General features: G+C 34.4%; 1 protein-coding gene across 1 annotated transcript in view; it reads left to right on the top strand.

Moving 5' to 3' along the window:
- The window catches only part of LOC106875914 (cilia- and flagella-associated protein 58), a 27,531-nt gene continuing 194 nt past the window's right edge, over positions 1 to 27,337 (top strand). The window contains exons 1-18 of the mRNA XM_089366306.1: positions 1 to 131; positions 2,181 to 2,360; positions 3,806 to 3,910; positions 5,432 to 5,647; positions 6,227 to 6,375; positions 8,319 to 8,475; positions 9,215 to 9,409; positions 10,403 to 10,540; positions 12,072 to 12,231; positions 14,167 to 14,249; positions 15,996 to 16,187; positions 18,597 to 18,758; positions 20,058 to 20,345; positions 20,796 to 21,019; positions 22,918 to 23,029; positions 24,316 to 24,540; positions 26,090 to 26,223; positions 26,359 to 27,337. The exon at positions 26,359 to 27,337 is cut by the window's right edge and continues 194 nt beyond it. Coding sequence (XP_089222432.1) covers positions 123 to 131; positions 2,181 to 2,360; positions 3,806 to 3,910; positions 5,432 to 5,647; positions 6,227 to 6,375; positions 8,319 to 8,475; positions 9,215 to 9,409; positions 10,403 to 10,540; positions 12,072 to 12,231; positions 14,167 to 14,249; positions 15,996 to 16,187; positions 18,597 to 18,758; positions 20,058 to 20,345; positions 20,796 to 21,019; positions 22,918 to 23,029; positions 24,316 to 24,540; positions 26,090 to 26,223; positions 26,359 to 26,479 — 2,850 coding nt within the window. The 5' untranslated portion in view covers positions 1 to 122 and the 3' untranslated portion in view covers positions 26,480 to 27,337. The remainder of the gene's footprint in view (positions 132 to 2,180; positions 2,361 to 3,805; positions 3,911 to 5,431; positions 5,648 to 6,226; positions 6,376 to 8,318; positions 8,476 to 9,214; positions 9,410 to 10,402; positions 10,541 to 12,071; positions 12,232 to 14,166; positions 14,250 to 15,995; positions 16,188 to 18,596; positions 18,759 to 20,057; positions 20,346 to 20,795; positions 21,020 to 22,917; positions 23,030 to 24,315; positions 24,541 to 26,089; positions 26,224 to 26,358) is intronic.

Genomic DNA, 27,337 nt, shown 5'->3' with positions numbered 1-27,337 from the left:
TGACAGTCTACGTATACAAACTGACACTTTAAATTGGAGTTAAGAGTTATCTCCCATGTTACCTGAGTTACAGTTATAAACATTATTTAGGAGATTATAAACATCGTATAAAAACATCCACGATGGAGGAGGTTAGCTCTCTTTTTATATATACTCACGCATATATATATATATATATATATATATATATATATATATATATATATATATATATATAATATTTATTTGTTTTATATATATTCATTTATTTATGTTATGTGGGTTATGTTACATATATAACGTATTTTTTCTTATATATAACGTATCGTTCTTTCCGTCTATTGTGGGTGATTGAAGAACTCATCGCAATCAACCGCATGATTGTAAGGCTCGTTATTGTTGTTGTTGTTGTTGTTGTCATCTAACCCCAGGTCATCCTCAATCTAGCAAAGCTACGATTAAAGGCGTTTCAGTCGTGACTACTCCACCTGTTATTCATGCATTGTGTACCTCAAGTTACATTATTAAATGCATCCTTTTTTTGGCTGTTATTTCTAGCACGAGTAACCACGTACAAGCTCCCATGTTATTACTGTTGTTGTTGTTGTATAGGATCCATTCTCATATCTAGGGTTCGATTCCTAGTTGGTTAATGTTGCCAAGGTTTTTGAGGAAAAGTATAAACATCACATATTACTCTCTCTCTCTCTCTCTCTCTGAATGTGTTTTCCCCTCTCTTTTTCTCTTCCCCTTCTCTCTCCCCGTCTCCCCCCCTCTATGAGCGAGAGGATTATTTCTTGTTTTTTTTTCTTTGTTATTTTTTGGCTCCGGCGGAAGAGGCGTTGGCCACAGCCATTGCGATCGTTCCTTTCCTAAATTGGTGAGATTTGACGTTGGTCCTGTTTTTCTTGAAGCTTGATGAGTGTGTGTGTGTGGGGGGGGGGAGAATTGTAGAGGGAGGGGGTTCTGGGAAGGAAAGATTGTGTGTAGGGATTATTGTGAAGCTGGGGGGTCGTGAGGAGGTGAACTCAAGATGAGGGTTGTGAGGAAGAGAGGGAAGTGGGTCAAAAATACATGGGATGGGGGTGGAGGTTGGGGGTGAGTGGCAACCAGGTCTGAGGAACAGAAGCCATTATTGTATGGGAGAGGGAGAGAGGAAACAGACAGACTGACTGGCAGGTAGATTTATTAACAGGATTATGTCATGTTTCAGTAAAATAGTTATCGTTGCTTAACCTCAGGTCTGTCCCTGATAGAATGGATCTATAAATCAAAGACATTCCGACCATGAACATCTCGTCTTTCCCCTCCAGTCTTGACAAGAAACCTTAAGAAAGGAAGCCATACATAATAAATGTGTGTATGTATGTATGCATGCATGTATGTGTGTATGTATGTATGGAATGCAGTACAAGCTGATGCATGGTTGGGTTGTTGGCAACAGAACATGTCTCTTGGAAAAGGCATTCTGATACACCACTGGATATGTAAGAAATGGCACTGGATATCTTGGGGTCTTTTGTTTGCACTTGAGATCATGGTGATCCCATGTTCCTGAGATTGTGACCTGTATTGGCACGAGATATCTTTGGTTGGGTTGCCTCTCGATCATGCCAATAGGGTCTGTGAGGTATCATGCAAGGCTCATTGAACCTGAAATGTTGCACAAGCATGGCTGACATTTTGCATGGACATTGCTGCTTGAGTGCACAATGTTTTTAATGGTCAGTGAGGGTGTTCTTCTGTCACAAGTAGAAAGCCATCGTTATATATATATATATATATATATATATATGAGTGCATCAGCATGCAGAACTATATTTCAAATTAATGTTCTTCCTGGTTTTGTTATTTGACTTTCTTTGAGGTTCTACCATTTGTGGTTTGTTTAACACTTCATATGATTGTTTAAGATCTGAGGCTCTTCCAATAAAGAAGTCTTGTTAAATAGATATCACTATAAACATATATTGCTCTGTTCATTCTGTTTGTAATACATTCCTATTGTAAAGTATTGCAGTTAGTTACAATTCTTGATTTCTAGAAAGAGATCCATCATCAAATGGGATAAAACTTAGAATTAGCTCATTTGGCAAAAGTTTTCTCTCGTGTCATGTTGTTCTGGTTTCCTTTGTTGATGTTGTTTATTCAAAGTGTAAAGATAGATTTCATCCATCAAAGTGTTTTTATATACTTGATAGGAAAAAAAAGAGGAGACTGACAGCCAAAAGAAGGAAGAGAAAGCACAAGAAGAAAAACTGCCCAAGGAAGTGAAGCCAGCTGGTAAAGACAAAGCAGGTGATGACAGAAAACCAGATGACAAAGGCAAAAAAGCTGAGGAGGATGTCATGTTTAAAAGTATGGATGATCATTTTTCAGAAGTAAGCATAAATTTTTGAATTATCGTTTATAACTCTAATAGTCAACTGCTTCTGGTTAAATTCACAATGTATCTGACTACCCATAATTTGTGGCGTTCCAGCTTTGATCATCCCATATATTTTTTTCAAGCAGTCGACAACATTATGCAATGTGGGCCCCTTTATGTTTTTAGTCAGAAGGGTGTAATTTAAAATAGATTTGGCTGCTATTTTAAGCAATTCAAATTACGTTATCATGGAGAATTACTGTCATCGATTCGTTTAAGATAAAATGAATTATAAAACTTTAAAGGGAGTATACACCTTCTAAGAAGCTATAACTTACCCCCCCTCCTGTAGCAATATCTTTTTCGTGAACCCAAATAAGTTCTATTTATCTGAATAATATTTGAAAAAAAAAATGTAATATTAACAGTTTGTCGTCTGATTTCTGGCGAAGCAAAAGTATGTTGGCCTCTTTAAAAGACTATATTATATTAGAATCGAACCGCAAAATACAATAAAGATTATTTCGTTAGAAATACGACTGGCTTTACACAGTTCCTGTTTATTAAATTCCACTTCAACGGTATTGTGGAAGAAAAAAAACTAAAATCTAAGGAGTTTTAACCAAAGTGCCCTTCAGCGACAATGTTGTCGAAGAGAGATGTAAATAAATGCTATACGTAACATACAGAATGTAACATTTCCATTCCTCTCGGGCTTCAATACATATTAATTATTAAAGCTTTCATTTCAATGACAAACGTTTATTTTTATAAATAATTTCGCCTTTTGAAATATTTGGCGAATATTTTTTTTGTGTTTTCTAGACGAGACTTAAAGAGTTGCCTCCCATGTATCATTGGCGTCAAAAATTAATTGAAACTTTGGATTACTTTATAGAAGTGTGATTTGAAAAAGGTTTATTAATATTTGTAGCTGTTTAAAGCAGTGAGCAAGCAGAACCGTTAGCACGCCGGGCAAACTGCTGAGTGGCATTTTGTCCTTCTTTACGTTCTGAGTTCAAATGCCGCCGGAGTCACCTTCTTTTTGGAGTCGATAAAATAAATACTAGTTGAGCACTAAGATCGATGTAATCTACTGGTTCCCTCCCCTGCCCCCGATATTGCTGGCCTTGTACCAAAATTTGAAGCCAATATTTATTGCTGTTTGAAGGGCCTTTTAGATGAGCCATTGATGTGAAAACCAGGAAGATACTGATCAGTACAAATAATTTTCACATCAGTAACGACATAGATCACCCGAAACGAAAACAAAGGCGCAGAGGTTTAACATCGATCCAAAGTGCCTTTGCACATGTAGGCAGAAAGTTCCAGAATGACAGTAATAGCGATCATCAAAGCAGTCTTTCATGGACTAAGAACTGCGTTACTAACAATAATGATGATGATGATGATGATGACTATTTCTTATACATTAAATTGTCTTTATATATTTTGTAGGACACAAAAGAAGAAATTGAGGAGGAACTCTTCGGGCAAAGTAAAGTCGACAAATTGGCTTTTGATGACACCGCATTTAATACTATGGAACAAGAATTTCAAGAAGTAAGCAATAATTTTTGATTTATCAGATTTATTATTCTAAAAGACAAGTTGCTTCTGTTTAAAACAAACCAGTGGTGGTGGTGGTGGAGGGGCTACAACCAGCCTCAGATGTGGAAGTCTGTGGCCCCGCCCCTGTCCAAAGACATTCCAATGAACTGGACATAGACACAGGGTTATTAGAATTACACCACTTTTTAAAGTTGGGGAATGATTTAGTAATTTCCAATGCTGAATGAAAATATTTCCAGAAGTGCATAGATGCCAACGTGGCTGTGTGGGTAAGAAGTTTGCTTCCCAACCATGTGGTCTTGGGTTCAGTCCCACTGCGTGGCATCTTGGGTAAGTTTCTTCTATTATAACCTTGTCTGGATTTGGTAGATGGAAACTGAAAGAAGCCTGTCATTTTATATATATACATATACGAGGGGGTACCCAATAGTAACCGGAAACGTTCTCTGTGGGACAAACCCATTGTAGTTCAGGTTTCTGTCACTAGAAGCCACTTGATGTGACCCTCAGGCATCAGTCTGCCAACTGGTCGATTGAAGTTGTACTGCCACATGATACGTCTTTGTTTTGCAGTACTTCTCACCTGTTCATTGATTTTTGCAATGGCTGAAATGAAAGAAGCATGCTTCCATGAATTTTTTTTTTCTGCTCAGGAAAACAGCAGCTGAAACAGTTACCATGCTTCAAACAGCTTACAAGGATGCTGCTGGCATGAGCAAGACACAAGTTTATGAGTGGTTTTCACGTTTTAGGAATGGTCACTTGTCGCTTGAAGACCAACCTCGTTCAGGGCAACCGTCAAGCTCCCAAACAAATGAAAACATCATGAAAATTCACGAACTGGTCTTGGAGGACCATTACTGAACAATTGATGAACTTGTTGATCTGATTGGCGTGTCTTGGAGATCCTTCCAACGAAGTGTGAGCGAAGAATTGCAGCAAAATGTTGTTCCTCGCTTGCTCACGGGAGATCAAAAGCAGTCACGAGTGAATGCTTGTCATGAACTGAAAGAACAGTTGGATGTTGATCCAGACCTGTTTTTTGAAGGTCATCCCTGGTGACAAAAAGCTGGTGCAAAAAGAATTTGCAGATGTGAAAGAGAAGGGAAAAAAATGACGGAGACATTAAAAGGCATCACTTTGCAAGAGTTCCAGGACTGCTTCCAACAGTGGAAAACCAATGCATTGTGGACCGATGCCTTGCTTCAAATGGAGAATACTTTGAAGGCAATAAAAGTGTAAACATGTAAAACTAAGTGAATTGAATAATATTGCAAAATTCCGGTTTCTTTTTTTGGTTAGCCCTTGTATATATATATATATATATATATATATATATATATATATATATATATATATATATATATACATATATATATATATATATATACATATATATATATATATATATATACATATATATATATATATATATATATATATATATATATATATACATACATACATATATAATGTGATGTTTTAAGAAATTTTCTACGAAATATTTCACAGGTCCTTCAAGAGTTGGCAGCAAACAAAACTCTTGATAAATTCAGAGGTGAATATGAAAAATTACATCAAGCCTTGAAGAAATCTCATGAAAATGAAAAAAGGTTAATGTTAAAATGTCGGGAGTTAAATGCTGAGATGATAGCCCAAGGGGCCAAAGTATCCCATCTGATGATTTTGTCCGAAGAAGACCAAACGAACATTGCTTCCCTTAAGAAGGTAACACTTTCCATTTCAAATTTTTATTTGTTAATTTAGCTTACCTTTCTCTCCGTGCCACATTTGGTGCAGCCAAATTTTTGGGGGTAAAATTTGGAAGGCAAAATTCTATCAAAGCCTGTTGGATATATATTTCATTCTTTTATGTTTCAGCCATGTGGCTGCTGTCATACTGGAGCACCACCATAAATATGCGTGCCTATATATGAATATACATACATGCATACATATCATCATCATCGTTTAACGTCCGTTTTCCATGCTAGTATGGGTTGGACAATTTCACTGAGGACTGGTGGACCGGGAGGCGACACCAAGCTTCAATCTGATTGGAGAAAACCACTCATAGATTATACATATATATATATATATATGTATGTATATATATATATATATATATATATATATATATACACACACACACACACATATATATGTATGTATATATAAACATATATGTGTGTATGTGTCCATAGATCTATGTACATACACATACATACACACACACACACACATACACACACACACACACACAACTGATTGTAAACTGTGTGTGTACATTGAATGGATATGTTGTAGGAAGTGGAAAAGGCATGGAAACTCGTTGATCAAAACCAAGAGAAGGAACTCACTTATAAAGAAGCCATAGAAGGCCTGAAGAATGAGATTGAGAATATATCTTCGACCTTGGATCGAGGAACGGCATTGGATGTTAATGAAGAACAAAAGTAAGTCGAGGTAGCATTCTATAATTGTTCACATGTTGTATCACAACTCTTGGTTAGGGTCTACAGACTTTATAAAGATTTCTTTTCTGTTAATGAAACAAAGAAAGCTGCACCGATGGCCCTTTGCCAGGCCTCCTGAAGTTGGTGTAAAGGGGGGAATGATGTTATCTTTAAACTGAAAGCCTGGTTCAAATACATGTAACAGAGTGGACGTTGCTAAAGGTACCCAAGGACCAGATGTCACTGTTAAACTGTGTCAGCCCTGGCTAAGCAAAAGACATTCCAGTCATGATCAACACACCTTTTTTATTTATCTAGGAATACATTATCCAAAGTGTTCATTAAGTCAGTATGGTGTCATTTGAGGGAGCTTTGGCTACTGTTTATAGCAGGTTGAATGACCGTGTGGAGGCTCTCCAATTTCCTGGTCTGTCAGTTATGTTATACACAGGTATGGCTTTGGGATTAAGGAATTTACTCTGAAACTGCACGGTTCCAGGTTTGATCCCACTGTTCAGCACACCAAGGGTAAGAACTCTTCAACCATACATTTGTGTTGATCAGTATTATCAACCTGAGAATGAAATTCGGTTGATGGAGACTCTGTTTTGGCATGAAGTTACTTGAGTTATCTAACTTTGAACTGACATCAATTTTTCTCTGTCCTCACATCTTGGCACCTCTTTTTTTCCATTTATATCTTGTATGTCCATGTTATAAGAGTGTTGTGTATCTGAAGGTTGTTTTAGTAAAAAGGATTGTTGTTCTGTGTAGTTTGTAGTTTAATGTCTGAGACCAAGGACAATGCTTGCCATTTCTTCACTCAGTAGATGAGATCCTGAAATCAATGTTGGTTCCAATACTAATCAAGTTCAGAAATGCCAAAATTCCTGGTTAGACCAAGAAAACATTGACTTTGAGAATGTTTTGTAATATTTTAACTGAAAATTCAACACTGGAGCGTTTACCTACATTTCTTGCAATCACGTGTAAGAAATGGTTTAATTGTAAAAGAATTAGAAGAAATTATCCTCTGATTGTTGTTTAGCAGCAACTGAATGGAAAAATTCAGTGAAAATATTCCTCTTTTATACCTTATGATTAAAGCAAGAAATTAAATTTGGACTTGGCTGAATAAGAAAAATTATTGTAAGAAAATTAAAAATTTTAAATATTATTTTTGATTTCTCAGTAATTAAATCAAATCTTTTGTTGTACATGTTGTAATTAAATTGAAAGAAACTTTGAAAAATACCAAGTTTTAATTTAATTTTTGCAACTGAACATGAAATTCTTTATGTTAAACGAAAACTCTGAAGATATTGAATAATCATGTTGAGAAAACATATTTTAAATTGTTAGCAACTGGTAAAAATTTAGGGAAAAAAAACCCCTCCTCCTCCTTATCCTCATCGTTCAATGTCCTCCTTCCATGCTGGCAAGGGTTGGACAGTTTGACAAGAAGTGGTCAGGCTTATAGTCAATTATGTAAACCACAGATGGTGAAGAAGAAGAATTGATCAGCAAGTGTTCAGTATCTTATTCATGGGTCCAGCAAAGGTGTAAGTGTTGCTTGGCTTCTGGTCAGCTGTGATAAAAAAGGATCTTTGACCAAAGAGTTCCAGTTGTGTCCATCCCACATTATTGTGTGTTGGGGGCTACAATGACTGATATTTCTTCTTGTTCATTATTATTATTATTATTTAAAATGAAAGGATTTGATGGAAATTAGACTGCTATTTCTATTAAGTTGACAACTGCATAGAGGCTTCCCCATTGACTCAACACAGAGTCAAGAGTGGAACCAACACTGTGCTAGAATGTGTGAATTGTTAGTCCTTTGGTAAGGAATCCAACACCCCTACCCCACACTTGTCCTCCTCTGCTTCCTTAAACAAGTCAATCACTAATTTCTTCATCTGATTCCTTTATTTTTTTTTTAGAATGCAAGAAATATTCAGACTTAAAGAAGCTCATGAAATTGAACGAGAGGAATTGGTTTACCAAATTTCTAACTTGCAGAGTGAGTTGTCAGATGTTTCTGAAACCAGGAAGATACTTGAAGAGAGAATTGTTGAAACTGAAGAAAAAATTACTGAAGTAAGGTTCTTTCTTTCTTTCTTTCTTTCTTTCTTTCTTTCTCTTTTTTTTTCACTCTATTCTACAAATTTTGTTTCTAAATTCTACCTTGGTGCTAAGTCGTCAATTAATTATAGAAATTCTTTGAATCATTGAAGCATAGCAGAATGACCTCATATTGAGTTTAGCAACAGAAATATTGCAGTAGAATGTAAAGTTACAGAAATGAACTGATGACTCTACAGGTTAAGATTTGGAACTTGAGTGCAGCCAGTATACTGTGCCCCAGGCTAAGGACATTGTTCTGCAATTCTTTAATCAGCCTGGTTGATAAAATGCTCTACTTCTACTTCATAAGTTTAAGCATTCATGATAGAAAAGGTAGATTTAGTTGCAGAAAAATGTTAACTGCTCCAAAATTATTTTAATATTCAAATATGCAAGAAATATTTCTTTTCATACAAGTGCACAAAATAACATATCGTTCTTGTCATTGTTGCCGTCATCATCCTTCTAGCATCCTCTTTTCCATGCTTTCACGGGTCAGATGTAATATCTTGAAACAGATTTTCCACAGCCTTATGCCTTTTCAGTCACCCACCAGCCTTCATCTATTTCCAAATAAACAAATATTTCCCCATGTTAACCAGAAAGGTTTTCACAGAAGATTGGAAGTGAAGGACAATAGCTGTTCCTGAATATTGGTGATTGAGTTAATCAATGGTTAATGGTATTTTGTCTCCTTTTGTTTCTATTTCAGCTAACGCATGACATTCAGGTGAAAATCTCTGAATCACAGCGAGAAACACGGAAGAAGGACAAACTAGAAAGAGAAATGAAACTAACTAAGGAGGATTTAGAAACAGTAACAAGTGAGCTGAAACGTATTCAATACCTGAAAGATAAATATAAAGAGGAAATCACAGAGAAAGAGAACAGTCTGGAAGAAATGAAAGTAAGTGTCTTCTACTTTAGCCCTGAACTGACAAATGTCTTGTGAGGGACTTAGATAGACTGAAATGGGATGGAAGTAAATCATATGTATATATATATATATATATATATATATATATATATATATATCCATATTGGATTACTATGTGGTCTGATAGCCAGGTCCACTGTAGGAGCTTGCTGTGATAGCCACATGCTTCTATGGACCCATATATTGCACTACAAATTTATATAAATATTAATAAAAATATACATATACTCATATATGTCCTGATCAAATAATAGAGTTATAATGGAAGAAGATACCCCAGGGTGAGCCATTTTAATAACGATAGAAGCTTTTGGCTGTTGAAAATCCTTTTAGACTGGGGTCACCATTTTATAATGGAAGGAAGGGTTTTGGGGTGTCTTTTTCTTCCATTATAATTATTCTGTTGATTCAAGAAGCTGGAAATATGAAGAACGAAGTTCTCAGGAAGAGTAAATTCAATAACCGTTTATTCACAGGTGCTTCATTCAAGGGGTTTGTTTTCAGTAACCATCTTCACAGCAGTGCGTTGTTAGCCTTCTCTCCCATACACGTGAGGTTCAATAACCTCTGGAGACAATGCAGGTGGTATCACAGCAGGACAAAAGTCCGCTGTGAGCTCCTGGCTTCAAAGTCTTGCTCAGCATCAGTGTGAGAAGAATGAGAAGGAAAATGTTTTTGTCTTTTCCTTAAATAATGGTTGCAGGTGAGATCTTGCTGTTTCAAAATGGTGCTGGCTTCTTTGTGCCTCGCTACAGAGTCTTTGACAAGAAGATAAAACATAATTGTTTGCAGTATCTTAAATTGAAAATAGTATATATATATTACATATAGTATATCTATTATATATGTATTATATATATTATATATATATATATCTTACATATACTATATGTATATATATATATACTACATAATATATGCAGTATATATTACACATATATGTATTGTATGTATTTCTTTCAGGTTCACTTAGAAAGAAATGCTCGAGATAACAAAATGCTTGAAACGAAGCTCCACAAGCTGGATTCTGACTACAGGAACCAACTGGAAGTTGGTGAACAGTTGAACCAAGAACTTGTCTTTAAAAACCAGGAATTGAAGGTAAGAATTCACAGACTTTACAATACTTTTTGGTTTTTAAACTGAACATGTTTTCCATACACAGGACATAATGAGAGAGAGAGAGAGAGAGAGAGAGAGAGAGAGAAAAGCAGCGAATCTTCTCTATCTTTACTTACATTCAGTTTAACAGTGTAAATATATGTCTTTTAAATGGCGACTAGTTTAATCCTCACTTAACTGTTGGGTTTTTTTTGTTTGTTTCAAATAAAAAAAAGCTAAGGCCTCATTCTGAGAACAGTTCTGTTGTCATAACTTTGAGAAAATCATGTCTTACTATCATAAAAAGTGATGGTATAATGAACAACGTGGTTGAGTTGTCTGTTTGTCATCCATTAGTTCCAAGTTCAATCCTAGATGCAGAGGACACACAAAGACTAGAGAGAAAATGCAGCTAGTGTATTTGACATGTCACCAGCACAAATGCTTTTTATGTGGCACCAGTGAAAAAATTCCCAAAAATATTTGAATGAATGGTAAAATAAATAAATGAACTTAAAATATAAAAATAGAAAGGAATGAAAGGGAAAATAAGACAAAAGATGTAAAAAATTTCATTTAGAGGAGATGGATAAGACATGACTGTAATGAATGAGAGAAAGTGGAGTGTGTGGGGGGGGGGTTAGATATATTTAAGCATGGAGAGAGTGCAGCCAGGCATGTGAGGGAGAGTGGAGGGGCCTGCAGTGGGTGGTGATCATGGGTAGTGAGATGGGGGGGGGATGTGCAGAAGATGGGTTTTTAGGGGTGTTTAGACAAAGGACAGATTGTGTGGGTCATGGTTGTATTGGACATGCCTGTATGTATAGCAATGTTTTACTTAGCTGTATGTATGTGTGTGTGTGTGCCAGGTTTCTTTCAGTTTTCATCTACCAGAGCTACTGACAAGGTTTTGGTCAGCCCAGGGCTATAGTAGAAGACAACTGCCAAAGTGCTGCATTGTGGGATTGAACCTGGAACCGTGTCTGTGCCTACAGCCACACTTGTACCTACATTATTATTATTATCATTATTGTTGCTATTATTATTATTATTATTATTATTATTATTATTATTATTATTATTATTATTTATTTTGTTTGGTATTTAACAATTTCCTGCTGATAAAAGAAGACATGGTTCTCACTTTAAATTTGCTGGTACCAAAAAAGAAAAGAAAGAAAAAAAAATGAGAAATCAAAACAAACTGGTCTCTATTTTTTATTTTTCTCAAAATCCTTCCTCAGAAGCAAAATTGATATTTTGTTTATTCATTTATGAAATTTTTTACATTTATTATCTTATTTTTCCCTTCATTTGTTTCCATTTTTATATTCTAAGTTCATTTATTTACTTTTCCATTCATTCAAATATTTTTTTTAGAATTTTTCCACTCCCATATTTTCCATCCATTTTTTGTACTTTTTACCCCTTTGTTATTTATTTATTTATTTATTACAATGATCAGAATTCTCTTGTTTTTCGCTTTTTCCTACCTTTTTCCCTACCTTTTGTTTCTAATAACTTTGGGTAGCAAAAAGAAGACGAAGTAGCAATTTTGAAACGAGAATGCGAACGACTGAACAAAAACAAGGACACCATCAGCAGGAAATTAAAAGCTCTGGAAGACACGAAAATCGAAGGAGAGAAAGAAAAGGAAATGCTGAAATCTCAGATCAATGTTCTTGAGAAAGGTAAAGTAACCTTACCAAAATATATGTGGTTGTTCTTGGTGTTGTTGTTGTTGTGATGTTAGCTGAAACATGATAGATGCAATTACACAACATTTACCATTGCCTCTCTCACTAACTAGAACAGAAATCTATGGATTTGTGTGTGTGTGTGTATACACATGGAAATATATATCTCATACAAGCAAAACATTCATGATTCTGCCAGTTCAATGCTTTCAGCATCTGTTAAATATAACCAAATGTGCACAAGTTCAATCCTAACCTGAAGCTGCTGGAAAGGCTTTCATGGGTCAGATTTCACAATGACACCAAACTGAAATGGATAGGAATTCATAGAGATATTTACTTATTCATTTGTCGTAACCCACATCGTATTCTTACTTTAGAAATCACAATAGATTTTAGTCAGTTATACACAGCACAAAGTTTGCCCACATTCTACAGTTCGTGGGAGGCACTCAAAATGACATTTGCAAGCTTTTATCCAGAACATACCACAAGGACATTAATAAGTCTTGTTTTGAGAATCAGCCTGTCAAAACTATTGTAGTTTTAAATCTCAACATTTTTAGCTTGACCTTTTCTTTTAGGAACATTTTAAACTCAGAAAATTCTTTCTCTCACAGCTTTTAATAATTTGGCAACTTTTCTCAAATGGTTTGTCTTCTCTTCTCCTTTCTTTCCCATTAAAGCTTCTGTCGATAAAGTTATTTCAGTTTGTTTTCTCTAAAAACCACAGATGAAGTTGCATTCGTCATAATTTTGACCTTGCTTCCTTTCTTCCTTCTGACGCTAATTTAAAAGCACCAATTGTCAAAGACTGGAACTATGTCAACTGGCTTTTGTCCATTATGTTAATGAATGAAAAAAATTTAGCCTTAGCACATACATACAAAATACCTTGAAATTGCAATGAAGGAGACTTGGATCTAGGTTAGAAACCAACTCTTTCTCTGTTGGCAAGAAATCTTCAAATAAAACTGAATAATGATATATATGTGTGTGTGTATATATATATATATATATGATGATGATGGTGATGATGATATATATATATATATATATATATATATATATATATATATATATATATATATATATATATATATATATATATATATATATATATATATATATATATATATATATATATATATATATATGTGTCACCTTCGACCTCTCCATACTGGCATTCCCTTCAACCTCACCTCCACCCCCCTGTTCACCTCCATCCTCACCTCCTGCCATGACCCACTGTCCAGATCCCCTCCCACGTCCACTTCCTTGTACCTTGACACTTTGCTCTGGCACTCCATCACAACCTTCCTTTCATGTCCTTCTCAACCCTAACCCATCCACCTCCCCATATAATTCCCTCTCCTCAAAACTCTTCTGCTTCTCCCTCCATTTTTACTTCAACCTCCAGCATCAACCCCCCCCCCCCTCAAATACTCCCTGTTCAGTTGTGGTTGCTTTTTCCTTTTCCTCTCCCTCTTCTTTTACTGAATTGCAACATACCTGGGAACCTCACCTGTGCCAGTGGCACACGGAGAAAAAAAAAAAAAAAAGAAGAAAGAAAGAATAAGAGCACTCAGTACACTCTGTAAAGGGGTTGGATTTAGGAAGAATCTTCAACCAAAGCAGACCATTCCAAAGCAGACCATTCCAAAGCAGACACTGGAGCCTGACGCAGCCTTGAGGCTTGCTGGGTCCTGTCAAACCATTCCCCCCCCACTCCACACCAGCCAGCATGGAAAGTGGACATTGAATGATTATGAGGATACTGATGATGATGATGATGATGATATATTTACACACACACACACACACACACACACACTTGTATGTATGTTAAGTTCCCTTGCACTTTATCCTTTCTTTTCATAATATTCTATTTTTTCAAAAATTCAACATCAATTATTTTAAAATTTTTAGCCATTGAAACAAGTAAAAAGAATTCCGAGAAAGAAAAGAAGGATCTGGAAGCATTGACAAAAAATAGAGACTTAATAAACAAGGTAAAAGAAATCATAATTTTAATAATTATAATTTTAATAAACAAGGTAAAAGAAATCATAATTTTAATAATTGTAATTTTAATAAACAAGGTAAAAGAAATCATAATTTTAATAATTATAATTTTAATAAACAAGGTAAAAGAAATCATAATTTTAATAATTGTAATTTTAATAAACACGGTAAAAGAAATTATAATTTTAATAATTATAATTTTAATAAACAAGGTAAAAGAAATCATAATTTTAATAATTATAATTTTAATAAACAAGGTAAAAGAAATCATAATTTTAATAATTATAATTTTAATAAACAGGTAAAAGAAATCATAATTTTAATAATTGTAATTTTAATAAACAAGGTAAAAGAAATTATAATTTTGATTCTAGAAAATATTTAAACAATGTGTAAACAATAGGTTGCCGCCTTTTAGAAAGGTTACCAAAATTTTCTGCAATTAACAACACATTGTTTGAGATATTTTCTAAGTGAATGAAGAATATAATTTCATTGTCGTGAAAGTTGACAGGCATTTGTCCCACTCGTTACCTTAGGTGTAGTAATTAGACTTCACAAATACCATAGAATATATTCCTATTATTTAATAAATGGTTTTCTCTTTCTCAATATTTCTCATTCAAATTTGATTCTTGTCGATTGATGCAGTTTTCCTAATTTACATTTATATTTTCTATGGCACAACATTGATGCAATGATTTTTTACAAATTCAAATATTTGCATTTTGTAAGAACATTTTTATTTTTAGCTCAATGTCCTTCAACCAATATGGTTCATGATACAGTGGTTACAATAGTAAGGTTTCAACTTCATGATCATTCTAGTTACTAACCCTGAGTCTTAACATTAAACCTCACAGCCTGGTAACCATTGTACCTCATATTGTCATTGCATTTATGTTAATTTATGAAATTGATTTCTAGAATTTGTTGATATCATACATTTGTCTAAACTCAAATATGATATAAAATTATTCAACATTAAATTCATTAGAGTAAAAACAAAATAAGACTACATCAAATCTGTAGAAACCATCAGATATCTACAAACATTTCATTATGTAAAAAGATATTCCCTCTCGTTGTAACAATGAATGTGTAGAATGGAAACCTATTTTCATGTTTGATGGATTTGTAGCAGGCTTATACTGTAAATTGAACCCAGGGTTTGTTGTTTCCAATTAGAAAACTCTATCAAAACAACTGACTTTCATGTGATGATATCACTACAAGTTTGTCCAAACAGATATGTTGTGGTCTTACAAAAAAGAAGTTTCTGTCGTCATTCTGTTGTGCTTCTTTGAATGGTCATGTCCAATATAATCTTTTTACCATAAACATATCATGAATCAAAAACTATTTCTCTCCTGGTCATCTAACTTTCTATTCATTTCAGTGATGGATGTTAAAGAATAAAGGAAGTTAATCTGATGTCTTTTAGTAATATTTAAGTCCAAATAAGGCAGTTGAATGTCTGAACTTGTAGACCATCTGACTAAATGATTTAGTGCATTTAATTTTGTTTTTATTTATTTTTTGCTTCCACTCCTCAAGATGTCAGTCAGACAGGACCCAGTAAAATATTTCAACTTGCATAGGTAACAGGTCAAATATCTTAGGAGATTTAGTTAATGTATAAAAAAAAAAAGCTGGTTTCAAAAATGTGTTTCTAAATGGTTCCCCCAATAAAATATTTCTCTGTGAAACAACATATTTACTTTGTTATTTAGGATCTACGGAAAGCAATCAATTTGAAAGAAGAACACGTCAATCAGGTGAAAGCCTTGGAACAAAACAAGAAGAACCTTGAGCAAGAGATAAGCAACCATAAAGATGAGGCTCAGAAACAAAGGAAGTTGATTTATCAGTTGGAGAAAGAAAGAGACAGATATATCAATGAAGCTAGTGACCTCACGCATAAGGTAAATTAATGTATTGATCAGTTCGTTACAAGTTGAGTGTTGTCTGACATAATGGTCTGTAAAACATTTTTTTTTTGTTTCCTAAAACCCTATAATTGATCCAATATTGTTTCCCTAGCAGAAGTCTGCAATGCATCCCAGTCACTACACAAAAATCAAAATAATATTTCTTCACTTAAAAGATGATAGTCAAGAATATGATGTTTCATGGTGGAGAGATTTGAGTTTTGGAAGATTGTTAAATCCTCATTCTATAATTCTACAATACTGTTCTTTTTTAAATTAAAAGCCAAAAGAAAAATTACAAAAAAAATGGAAAAAAGAAAGAAATATAATTAAATAAAACAAACTGTTTTATTTAATTACTTTTGTTATTTGTTGATGTGTTAGAATTTGTTCCAAACATAAATTGAAAAGAAGCAAAAATACCTGTAAAACTTGTTGCTCTTCTTCTTGTTTCTCTTTTAACAATCAGTTCTGTTTACTCTACATTTGCCTCAGACAACAAACTCCTTGTGACCCTAATATCCTAACGCCTAACCCTGAGCCTTTGTTTTCCACTTCGATTCTAAGCTAGCAAACTTTCCATCCGTTCTCTCTTGTTTTTATCTTCCTTAATATTCATTTCATTACTTCCTTCTCCCAATCCACCCCTGACCATCCATCCTTTCACTTTCTTTGCTTCCTTTCTCTACCACCCCCCCTGCTCCACACAGTTCGTTTGTTAGGTCTGTGATGAGTCTTATGACTCATAAAGCTGGAATGTAGTCTGTTTTCCTTGGCAACACTTGCCCACCGAATGGAACATCTGCCCTTTTCAGGGTTAACCTCCCAGTTACTGGTGGAACTTATTTACAGCTGAAGTGATTGAGACAAAGGCAAATGAAGAGTTTTACTCAAGAACTTAATACACGACTCGGTCTGGGAATTGAAACCACAATCTTATGATTGTGAGAGCAAAACCTTAACCACTAGGCCACGGGGGCTTTCTACTTGACCCAATTCTGACTTGGCTTCATTTACAGTTGTCTTTTCTAGGATCAACAGTTAAGCATTTTATCTTTCTAACACACACACCTCTGATATGTATGTATGTATGTATGTATGTATGTATGTATACACATATAAATACATGTGTGTGTGTGTGTGTGTGTGTGCACGTACACACATAGTTCTTGCTTGTTATGAGGTATGTAAACTCCATGAAGACACACCTGCTGCACCTTTTTGTCAAGAAGTGTGTAGAATATAATATCTGTTCCATAAATGCGAAAAGCAAATATAATTATGTGTCAGGCCCTAAGTATTTCATGTAATCTAGTTTATGGGTAAATGTCTTCCCCAAGGGGGGGTTGATAGGAATCATGGAAAATATATGAATGATTTACACAACATTTCAGAAAGATATCTGCTTTCTTTGCCAACGCTAAAGCAAAATACAAGAATTGCATGCTTTAGCTTATGCATTCATTGATTCAGATGAAATTTCAATCTGTAATAATCAGTTTGATTTTCTGTACCCTCTCATCTTTTACATTGAAGTTGATAAGCCTTTTTCCTTTCACAATCCACTGATAGGGACAATCAACCATTTGCTTAATAAGGGGAACCCTGGAGTCAGGATAATGTTTACTGCACACACACACATATTTATGAGTATATATATATATATATCACCATCTCTTTCTTTTTATTAAATAAACTTATTCTTTCATCATGCAAAACCCTTTTTATTGTACAAACTCCAAACACACTAAATAATTACTGACTCTAACGCATGGGATTTTAAATCTTTATGTTTCTTAAGGAGCCTCTATATTGTGTTGTGGTTGAAGTAATATATTGTCTATATACATGTTATACAAACAGTTGGTGTTGTCGACTGATTGTGAAACTGAGAACATATTAACAGAGAAATCCATGACCTAAATTTACTGATACAGAATGGAGATGTGACATTTAGAAGTTTAAATAAACACCAGTTTGAGGAAATCCATTAGAGAATATGAGAGAATTGAAATATTAAATATATCAATGGTGGATATGGTCATCTATTAAATGTAACACACACACACTCTTACATGCATTCACAAACACACACATATGTGCATATATATGTGTATATATCATCATCATCATCATCATCATATGTGTGTGTGTGTATGTATGTATGTATGTGTGTATATGTATGTATGTATGTATGTGACATATTCAAAGCTATTTCTGCAGGTAACAAACAATTATTCTTCCCAACACAAAGCCATCCCCTGTATAGCACACGTTTAAGGAGTGTGTGGTGGTGGTGGTGGTGGTGGTGGTGGTGGTGGTGGTGATGTCAGCAGTGGCAAAGGTGGTGGCGTTGGTATTAACTTTGGTGTGTATAATTCTTACCAAATACTTTCGCTTCAGGTTCTTCAATTGATGGAAGAAGTGAAAATGAGGGAAATGCAAATATTCGATTTCAAGAAGAAAATTGCCGAAGCCGAAACGAAACTGAAACAACAACAAAACCTTTACGAAGCTGTGAGAAGTGACCGGAATCTTTATAGCAAACATTTGATTGAATGTCAGGTGAGTTGGTGATATTTGGTCCATTGGTGCCTCTTGAAGTGTTGAGGAATGGCCATTAGGAAATAACGTGTTTTAGTTGTTAGTATTTTCTGATTCAGAATCTTTTGTTTGATAATTCCTTAATGACTTTAGCCTTTCTTTTAATCAAATTCTTTAAAATACCTAAAAAATATGAAATTGTTTTTGCTTGATAGTTTTTATTTTGTGTGTATAAGAGAGAGAGAGAGGGAGGGAGAGGGAGAGAAAGAGAGAGAGAGAGAAAGAGAGAGAGGGAGAAAGAGAGAGAGAGAGAGAGAGAGAGAGAGAGAGAGAGAAAGAGAAAGAGAGAGAGAGAGGGAGAGAAAGAGAGAGAGAGAACTGTTCAGTAAAGACAAGGCAGTAATTTGATGCTTGAGTATTGAAACTACTCAGCATAATTGGCAGGTTTTCGGTCGATTCCATATCTCGATGCCAGTCTGTGATGACTATTCATTTCTCTTGAGCTGGTAATTGCTGTATTTCTGTGATATCATCATGATAATGTAGAATGAAAGTACTTACATTAATATGAGAGCAAGAGTCAGGAATTCTGGTAATTTTCCTGTAAATTGAGTTAGTGAGTTACGTCAAACCACAACTCTGCTGACAAGCTGACCTGTAATTATTAATTATTAATTATTAATTATACATTTGGTCCCAGTTGACAAAGTATATGCAGAAGATTATTTGAAAGTGTGAATGTGAAGATGGTTTAAATTACAGAATGTAAGATTAAGAATTAGTTTATGGTGCTTCCTTCTTGTATAACATACACTTCTGGTCAATAGCATCTTTGTTAATCATGGAATCAATGTCTTCCAACTGAGATCTAATGAGTTTTTTAATGCTTACAGCTTTGAATAATCACAAGGATCTATTTCTAAATTCATTAACTTTGATTTCTATATTGTTAAGCAGATGAGAAATAAAATTTCTTCTGCATAAAACACCGGGCTATCACCTACAGCTTTTAGAAGAATCCTGGTATATATCATTCCACTCCCAAAACTGCATCAACTGGCTGTCCAACAGTATGTTGCTAGACTCCATTAGTGACATAATCTCTTCTTGTAGCAAATATAATGTTTCTGCATGGCACTAGTTAATGGTCACAAAATAAAAGAACAGTTTTTGCATAAATATTTAAAGTTTTGTTCATTTTTTGATGTAATTTTAAATTCTTAGCAAAATTCCAATCAGAAATAATTTTAGACAAGAAAGAAATAAAAATGAAAAACAAAAACAAAACAGTTTCCATTTTTTTTTCTTTTTTTCTTTTAGGATGAAATTACAGAAAAGAAACGCAAACTGAAGATTATGAATCATCAAATTGATCAACTTAAAGAGGAAATTCAATCAAAGGAAACAGCACTTGTTCAAGAGCAGACAGCTCGAGCCAGAGTGGAGAAAGAAAAAAGTGCTTTGAAAATTGAGCTCCAAAATATGAAAATCAAAGCAAACGAAACTGAGGCATACATCAACACTCAGGAGTCTGAAAAAATAAAATTAAAGAAGATTATCAGAGATGCAGATGTTGAACGTTGCCGTCAGAAGAAGGAGTTAGATCAGGTAATATGAAATAGATTTTTGATGTTGTTTTTTGAGAGGAAAAAGTTGTGTTATTGGTTGCAGAATTCTTTTTGACAAAATTTTGTGAAATCAAAGGAATTTGGTATTGCAGACATTTTCAGTTTCATTATTTGGTTTTTATTTTAAAAACCAAAAATGAAATATGTTAAATTAAAGTTATATGGAAGGTAACAATACAGGACTGTTAGAAAATAATGATAACTTAAAGCAGTGATTTTGTAAAGTTATGATCTTCTGCTCCTCAAGGGACAATGATGAGGAGGTAAAAACTGGAGTCACATCATTGTCTTGTTGTATATGTTTTGGAATTCCTTAAAAAACGAAGGCTTGGTTGAGTTGTTAATTGTATTAAGGGAATCTGGCTGTAAAAATAACACCAATTTTACTTTGGAAGACACTAAAATATCAGGTATGTTATTCTTTATTCAGGTGATAAGCGAACGAGATATTCTTGGAACTCAGCTGGTTCGGCGAAATGACGAATTGGCATTGTTGTTTGAGAAAATTAAAATCCAGCAGTCAACGCTAAGCAAAGGTGAGGTTCAGTACGATCAACGTCTCGAAGATATACGGGTTTTGAAACTGGAAATAAAGAAACTGAGAAGAGAGAAAATCATTCTTGAAAAATCTGTGGCCAATGTCAATGATCTCAGGTGTGTAATTAAAGTATATCTTATGAAAATCGTTTTATTATTATCATTATCATTGTCATTCACTGCTTTTGATTTTATATTTCTCATATTTTAACAACTCCTCTTTGAATGAGGATAGAATTACTCAGGCTTTTGTTTGATTGAAATCTAGAATGGAACTTAGTAACTGGAGCTTAGTAGCAGTGTCAGTGGTAAACTCACTCAATAACTAGACTGAGAGTTATAGTAAAAACTTCTTAAATCTTATTTGGACTGAAGAAGACTCCTAACAAAATTTACAAGACATTTGTAAGAATTGATCTGAAAATGCTCATCTTCTGAAGTTTCGCTTTTCACAGTGCCACCTTTTTGGCATGAGAAAGGTTACCATTATCATTAGATTCATGTTTTCGTTTCAAACCTTTTGAGATAATAGCCTCAAAGACAACATCTGCTATTGCAAACCATTCTTTAGGAATTTCATTATTAGCAATTCCAGAGGTAAAAGAATCATTTTACAGACTCTAACAGCTTTACATTGACAACCTTTAACTTGATGTTTTCGCTTCTCCACTCAATGTTTTAATGTGTCTCCACCAATTTAGCATCTTGTCAGAATAACCAACTACAAATATATTATAAAGTTGTCTAAAGGTATCGACTAAGATGTCAAAAGCTTGTTGACAAGCTTGATATCTTTGAATGCAGCAGAAAATATCATCAGACATAATTTACTAGTATACCAGTGTTGTCAAAAATGATGGCATTTTAAAAGAAATATGCTGAAAATGGTATTTCTTAAATTCATCAACACAGCAAGATTTCCAAGTATTTGATAAAGACTCATATAGTAAGATTATGTAAACTTTTTAATCGAAAATCGTGAATTGCTACGAATTTGCATTTTATTTTCTGTTTGTTCTCGATCAGCAGATTAGGATGTTTTGGGAAATTGCTGTGGAAAGACTTTGAGAAGCAAAATAAATCTGACTTTTATTATGGAACAATTGCCTACTAAACTTTATTCATAAGATGGCAATTGTTTGAAAACAGAGCAGAATAACAACAACGACGACCACCACCACAACAACAACAAGAGCAACAATAATAATAAAGAAAATGTTTAAATATCAGTGTAATAATAACATATTCCATGATTAACTTGGATTATAATGTATTGTTGTTTTTGATGCCTTATTTTCATGAATGATCCAAACCCCATAGTTTCGTAATGTCCCCTTGTCTTCCTTGAGAAAACGATAAAGAAAAGATTAAAGTCAGTAAGGCATCAGACAAAATGCTTTTTGACATATTTGCCTGTTATGAGTTCAAATTCATTCAAGGTCAGTTTTGTCTTTCATCTTTCAGGGTCAATAAAAGTTAAGTATCAAGTTTGACCTGGGTCAGTATAATAAGCAACCGGACTTTTTTTGTTGACACAAATTTAGAAATTGTTACTAATTTGGAAGAATTGTTACAGTGTCTTATAAATATCTTGTACTACATGACATAGTTCTGGTGCCGCATATAAAGCACCCAGTACACTCTGTTAAGTGGTTGGCATAAAGGAAGGGCATCTAGCTGTAGAAACCATGCTAAAGCAGACAACTGGAGCCTGGTGCAGCTCTCTGGCTTGCCAGCTCCTCTCAATCTGTCCAACCCATGCCAGCATACAAAATGAATGTTAAATGATGATGATGGCAATGATGATGATGATCATCATAGTATATCTATAGGCAGCGTGGCTTTGTTCTAGTTCTTACATAGCATTTCATCTGACGTTTTCCTGATTCTGCATAACTAAGTCATAACCAAATAGTTGTCTTAAAATATTTCTGACATGTTTTAAATCATTTGATATCATGTTTATCATGTAATATCTACATATCACAATGTTTATTATATCTTTGATGTATCAGACAAGAAGTATATGACACGCAGAAGGAACTGCTACGGGAACGAACTCGCTGTAAAGCTCTCGAAGAAGAACTTGAGAATCCTCTCAATATCCATCGATGGCGGAAACTTGAGGTAAAGAAGTTTAATGCGTTTTATACACGTTTTCCTTATATTTTTGTTATGTTGGCATTGTATCCTGCACTCGTCCTCAGTCTAGGACACAATACATTCACAGGAACAATATTTGCTGACAAGTAAGGCTTTGCTGATTTGTCAGATATTTTATTTTGGCAAGATATTCTAAAATGTGTCTCTGGATGCAATATGTTTATCAACCATTTTTTCATCATTGAACTTTGACCTCCTATTTTTTTTTTATTATTATTATAACACTCTTTATTATAAATCGTTTTTATAAGTTGTTCATCAGAGTCGTTAGAGTGTTCAGAAAAATGTCTTGCTACTTTTAGTTCCAACAACACTTTATGTTCTGAGTTCAAATCTTGTTGATTTCCATAATATATAAATATATATAATTCTATATTTTAATAGAATTGAACATGTGTGTGTGTGTATACACACACACATATATATATATATATATGTATGTATGTTATGTATGTATGTGTATATATATATATATATATGTGTATATATATATATATATATATATATATATATATATATATATATATATATATATATATATATATATAGAGAGAGAGAGAGAGAGAGAGAGAGAGAGAGAGAGAAAATATATTTACAGTTCATAAGGAGTAAAATAGAAGATTAAAAGTAGTTAGAAAAAGATGACTTGTGAACATTATTCTCCTGCCTATATTCTCCTAACTACTTTTACTCTTTATTCTTCTATTTTATTCCTAATAAACTGTGAATATATGTATGTATATATATGTATATTTATATATGTATATATATTTATGTGTGTGTGTATATATATATTATTTATATATGTGTATATTTATATATGTATGTTTGTATGTATGTATGTTTGTATGTATGTATGTTTCTGTTGGATATCTTTAATATTCAATAACTTTGATGACTGTCTTTATACAAGAATGTGTGTGTGTGTGTGTGTGTGTGTGTGTGTGTGTGTGTGTGTGTGTGTGTGTAATGTAACTTGCATTGAAGCAATGTGGTCAAGTATGTATGGCATTGATCTTAGGTTTCTGGGGAAGCTAGTGTCTTACTATTGTCCATTCATTTCTAGTTCTTTTCCTCCGCTGCCAAACGTAGCATCATCCCCCGTTTTATGAATTAACTTCACCATTAAGTCATGTAAGATAGGTATTTAAATATTATGTCCTTCCATAACTTATTCATCAGGTTATCAGGTATCACCAAAGAATTAGTGAACTATTAAGAATTGATTTCATTTGTATCTTCTGTTACAGAGCAGTGACCCAACTATGTATAAAATGATCCAACGAACACATACCCTGCAGAAACGGTTAATCAAAAAGACCGAAGAAGTTGTTGAGAAGGAACTTTTAATCCAAGAAAAAGAGAAGCTTTATATTGAGCTAAAACATATCTTAGCACGACAGCCAGGGCCAGAAGTAGCAGAACAGCTTTCTATTTATCAACAGACTTTTAAAAGCAAGGTCAAACAAATGAAGGCAAGAACCATAATATTTATACACAAATAATTCCATTTTCTCAACACTAGATTTCAAAAGACAGTAGGGAAGGTATTTTATTTACAAATGTTTGGTCTTGACTCATGAATACTGCTGACCTCTTGGATATGGGTTCAAACTCTTCTACAGTGTGTACCTGGAAAGTGTAGTATCTCACCTGTTTATTCTCATTTAAGGTATTGAATTAGTGGACATTGTTGTAGTGTGGGATGGGATTCCTTGCAGTATTTGTTGTAACTCATTGCATTCCAAGTTCAAAACTTGCCAAAGTCAACTTTGTCTTTTGTCCCTTTGGGTTCAATAAAAAAGTACCAATCTATGGTGTTGGATTGGCAGGACTGTTAAATGATTGGGAGAGATACCTTGTAGTATTTCTCCAGTTCTTTGTGTTCTAATAGCAACACATGCAATGATGCTGGTACCAATCTGCATCGGTCCAGGCTGGCAGTGTTTTCCTTGGATAAGCAGTGTTGGCATGGAGAGGAGCAACTGCCAGCTTCCTTGAAAAAAATCTTGCACAAACACACACAAATGCAAAGTTGTCATTGACTGATGGAGGCCCAACACATTCATGTTGAAATTCATTGGCTGATTATTATCCTTCATCTTTGTTTTCTGGTTTGAAACTGGTCACATGACCATATTGAAGATCCCTCACAGATTACAAACTTGATACAATATTAATCCTCAATCTATTTTCCACTTGTTTTCAGATTACTTTTTTCTAAGATACACAGGTCCTTAGATTACTTGATTTATTCAAAATATTGTGCAACATTAAATTCTAATTATTTAATTGAATTTCACGAATTTGCTGGAAAAATATTTACACATCTTTGTTGAAATTTTTGAAAATTCTTTTCAAAATATAGACAGTTCACTTTTTAATTTGATACAAGTTATTGTGATAAACAGATGCTACAACATAATTTTCAAGTGAATAAAAGGCAGTGGAGCAGCAGAATTGGTGGAGAATCAAACAAAATGATTTGCTATATTATTTAATCAGATCTTTATGCTTTGAGTTCAAATCCCACCAACGCCAATCTTGCTTTTCATCTCTCCAGCATTGATAAAATAAAATAACAGTCAAGCATTGGGGTTGATCAAGTAATGTTCTTCCCCAAATGTCAGACCTTGTGCCCTGTTTCCTAGCAAAGTAATTTTTCCCCCATTGTGAGACATGTTTTTCATGAAAGACTGCAAACAAACACTACCACTCGTCTGATGGTGATGTTCCTCTACGACCATCACATGATGTCAGACAATGGTGCACCAAATCCTCTCACAAGGCTTGGTTAACCCAGGGCTGTTGTAGGTGACACTTGCTCAAAGTGCCGCACTGTGGGACTGAACCTGAAACCACGTTTGGGAAGCAAGCTTCTCAAACACAAACCTACAGCTGATCCTATTGATGGAGAGATAATGGTCAATGAAAATATTAGTACCTAGAAGACAAAAAAAAAAAAGCACTATTTTAAAAGTCTCGTTAGTTATGTTATTGTCAAGAGTTTTACTGGATTTACAGGTGATGGCTTCCGAACTAACGATGTATGAATCGCAGGCGAGTGAGAATAAATATGAGAAGGAAAGGCTTGCAAGGGAGCTACAGGAAGTGAAGAAGAAATATTTCCTTCAGAAAAAGAAAGAGGAACAACAAAAGTAAGTATGCACTTGTTTTGTGTGTGTGTGTGTGTGTGTGTGTGTGTGTGTGTGTGTGTGTGTGTGCATATATGGTGGTGGTGGTGTGTGTGTGTGTGTATATATGTATATTTACTACTTTATTCTTCTTTCCAGGGAACGGGAACACGCATTGGCTCAGAGTGGTCTACCTTCGATCCATCCTCACAAACAAACTGGAAGTCGATACACTGGGGGAGGATTTAATCTGAGGCCACCAGATAAGACTGCGGCTTAAGACAACTAAATACTGTGTACAGTTGTTTTTATTTTTGTGTGGCTGCTGTGATGAAAGTTATGTCCCTTTGTTTATATGTATGTCTGTGTATGTATGTGCGAGTGCACGACAGTGTCTCTGCGACCATGTGACATCCTCTGTTGTTGGGGTTCCTAGCTGAGCCTGTATCTCGAATTCCCTTGAACAAGTCCAGTCTAAACGGTAATTGACCCCCATTAAGTAAATCAATGACGAAACCTAAAGGTCGAACGAGAAAATACAACGAAAATAAGTTATTTCTACATTGAATTTATATTAATTTCTAACGTAGTCACAAGAATCACTTAAAAGAGAAGAAAAGATGTTGTCGATTCTATCAACTTCTGTACTGGTCATGGAGGCTGACAGATTAACAGAATAGCCAGAAGATTGGATAAAATGCCTGACAGTATTTGTTCTGGCTCTTTACGTTCTGAGTTCAAATTCTTTCCAGGTGTACTCTGTCTTTCATCTTTCAGACTTCTATGAAATAGAGTACCCATCAAGTACCAGTGTCGACACAATCAACTGTTTTCTCTCCCCAAATTTCTAGCCTTTTGCTCGTGTAAGGAATTTGTAGTGGCAAAATTAATAACACGCCGGGCAAAATGCCTGGTATGTCCCTTTATATTGTAAATTGAAGCCCCTTTTGTATTAATTTCTGTTTTCATCCTTCCGGTGTCGATAAAATAAGCACAAATCAAACAAAAGCTATGTTGATATAATGAACCGTAATTCCTCCTTCCTTAAAAGACAGAAACATTAGCATCTTGGACGAAATGCTTAGTGGCATTTCTTTCAGCCCTTTGTTTTAAGTTCAAATCCCATCGAGCTCAACTT

This window comes from Octopus bimaculoides, chromosome 18 (assembly GCF_046866305.1).
Source record: "Octopus bimaculoides isolate indiv1 chromosome 18, ASM4686630v1, whole genome shotgun sequence".
NCBI classification, from domain to species: Eukaryota; Metazoa; Mollusca; class Cephalopoda; order Octopoda; family Octopodidae; genus Octopus; species Octopus bimaculoides.
Note: the sequence above shows the minus strand (reverse complement) of the source record. Positions and strands in the feature narration are given on the sequence as shown.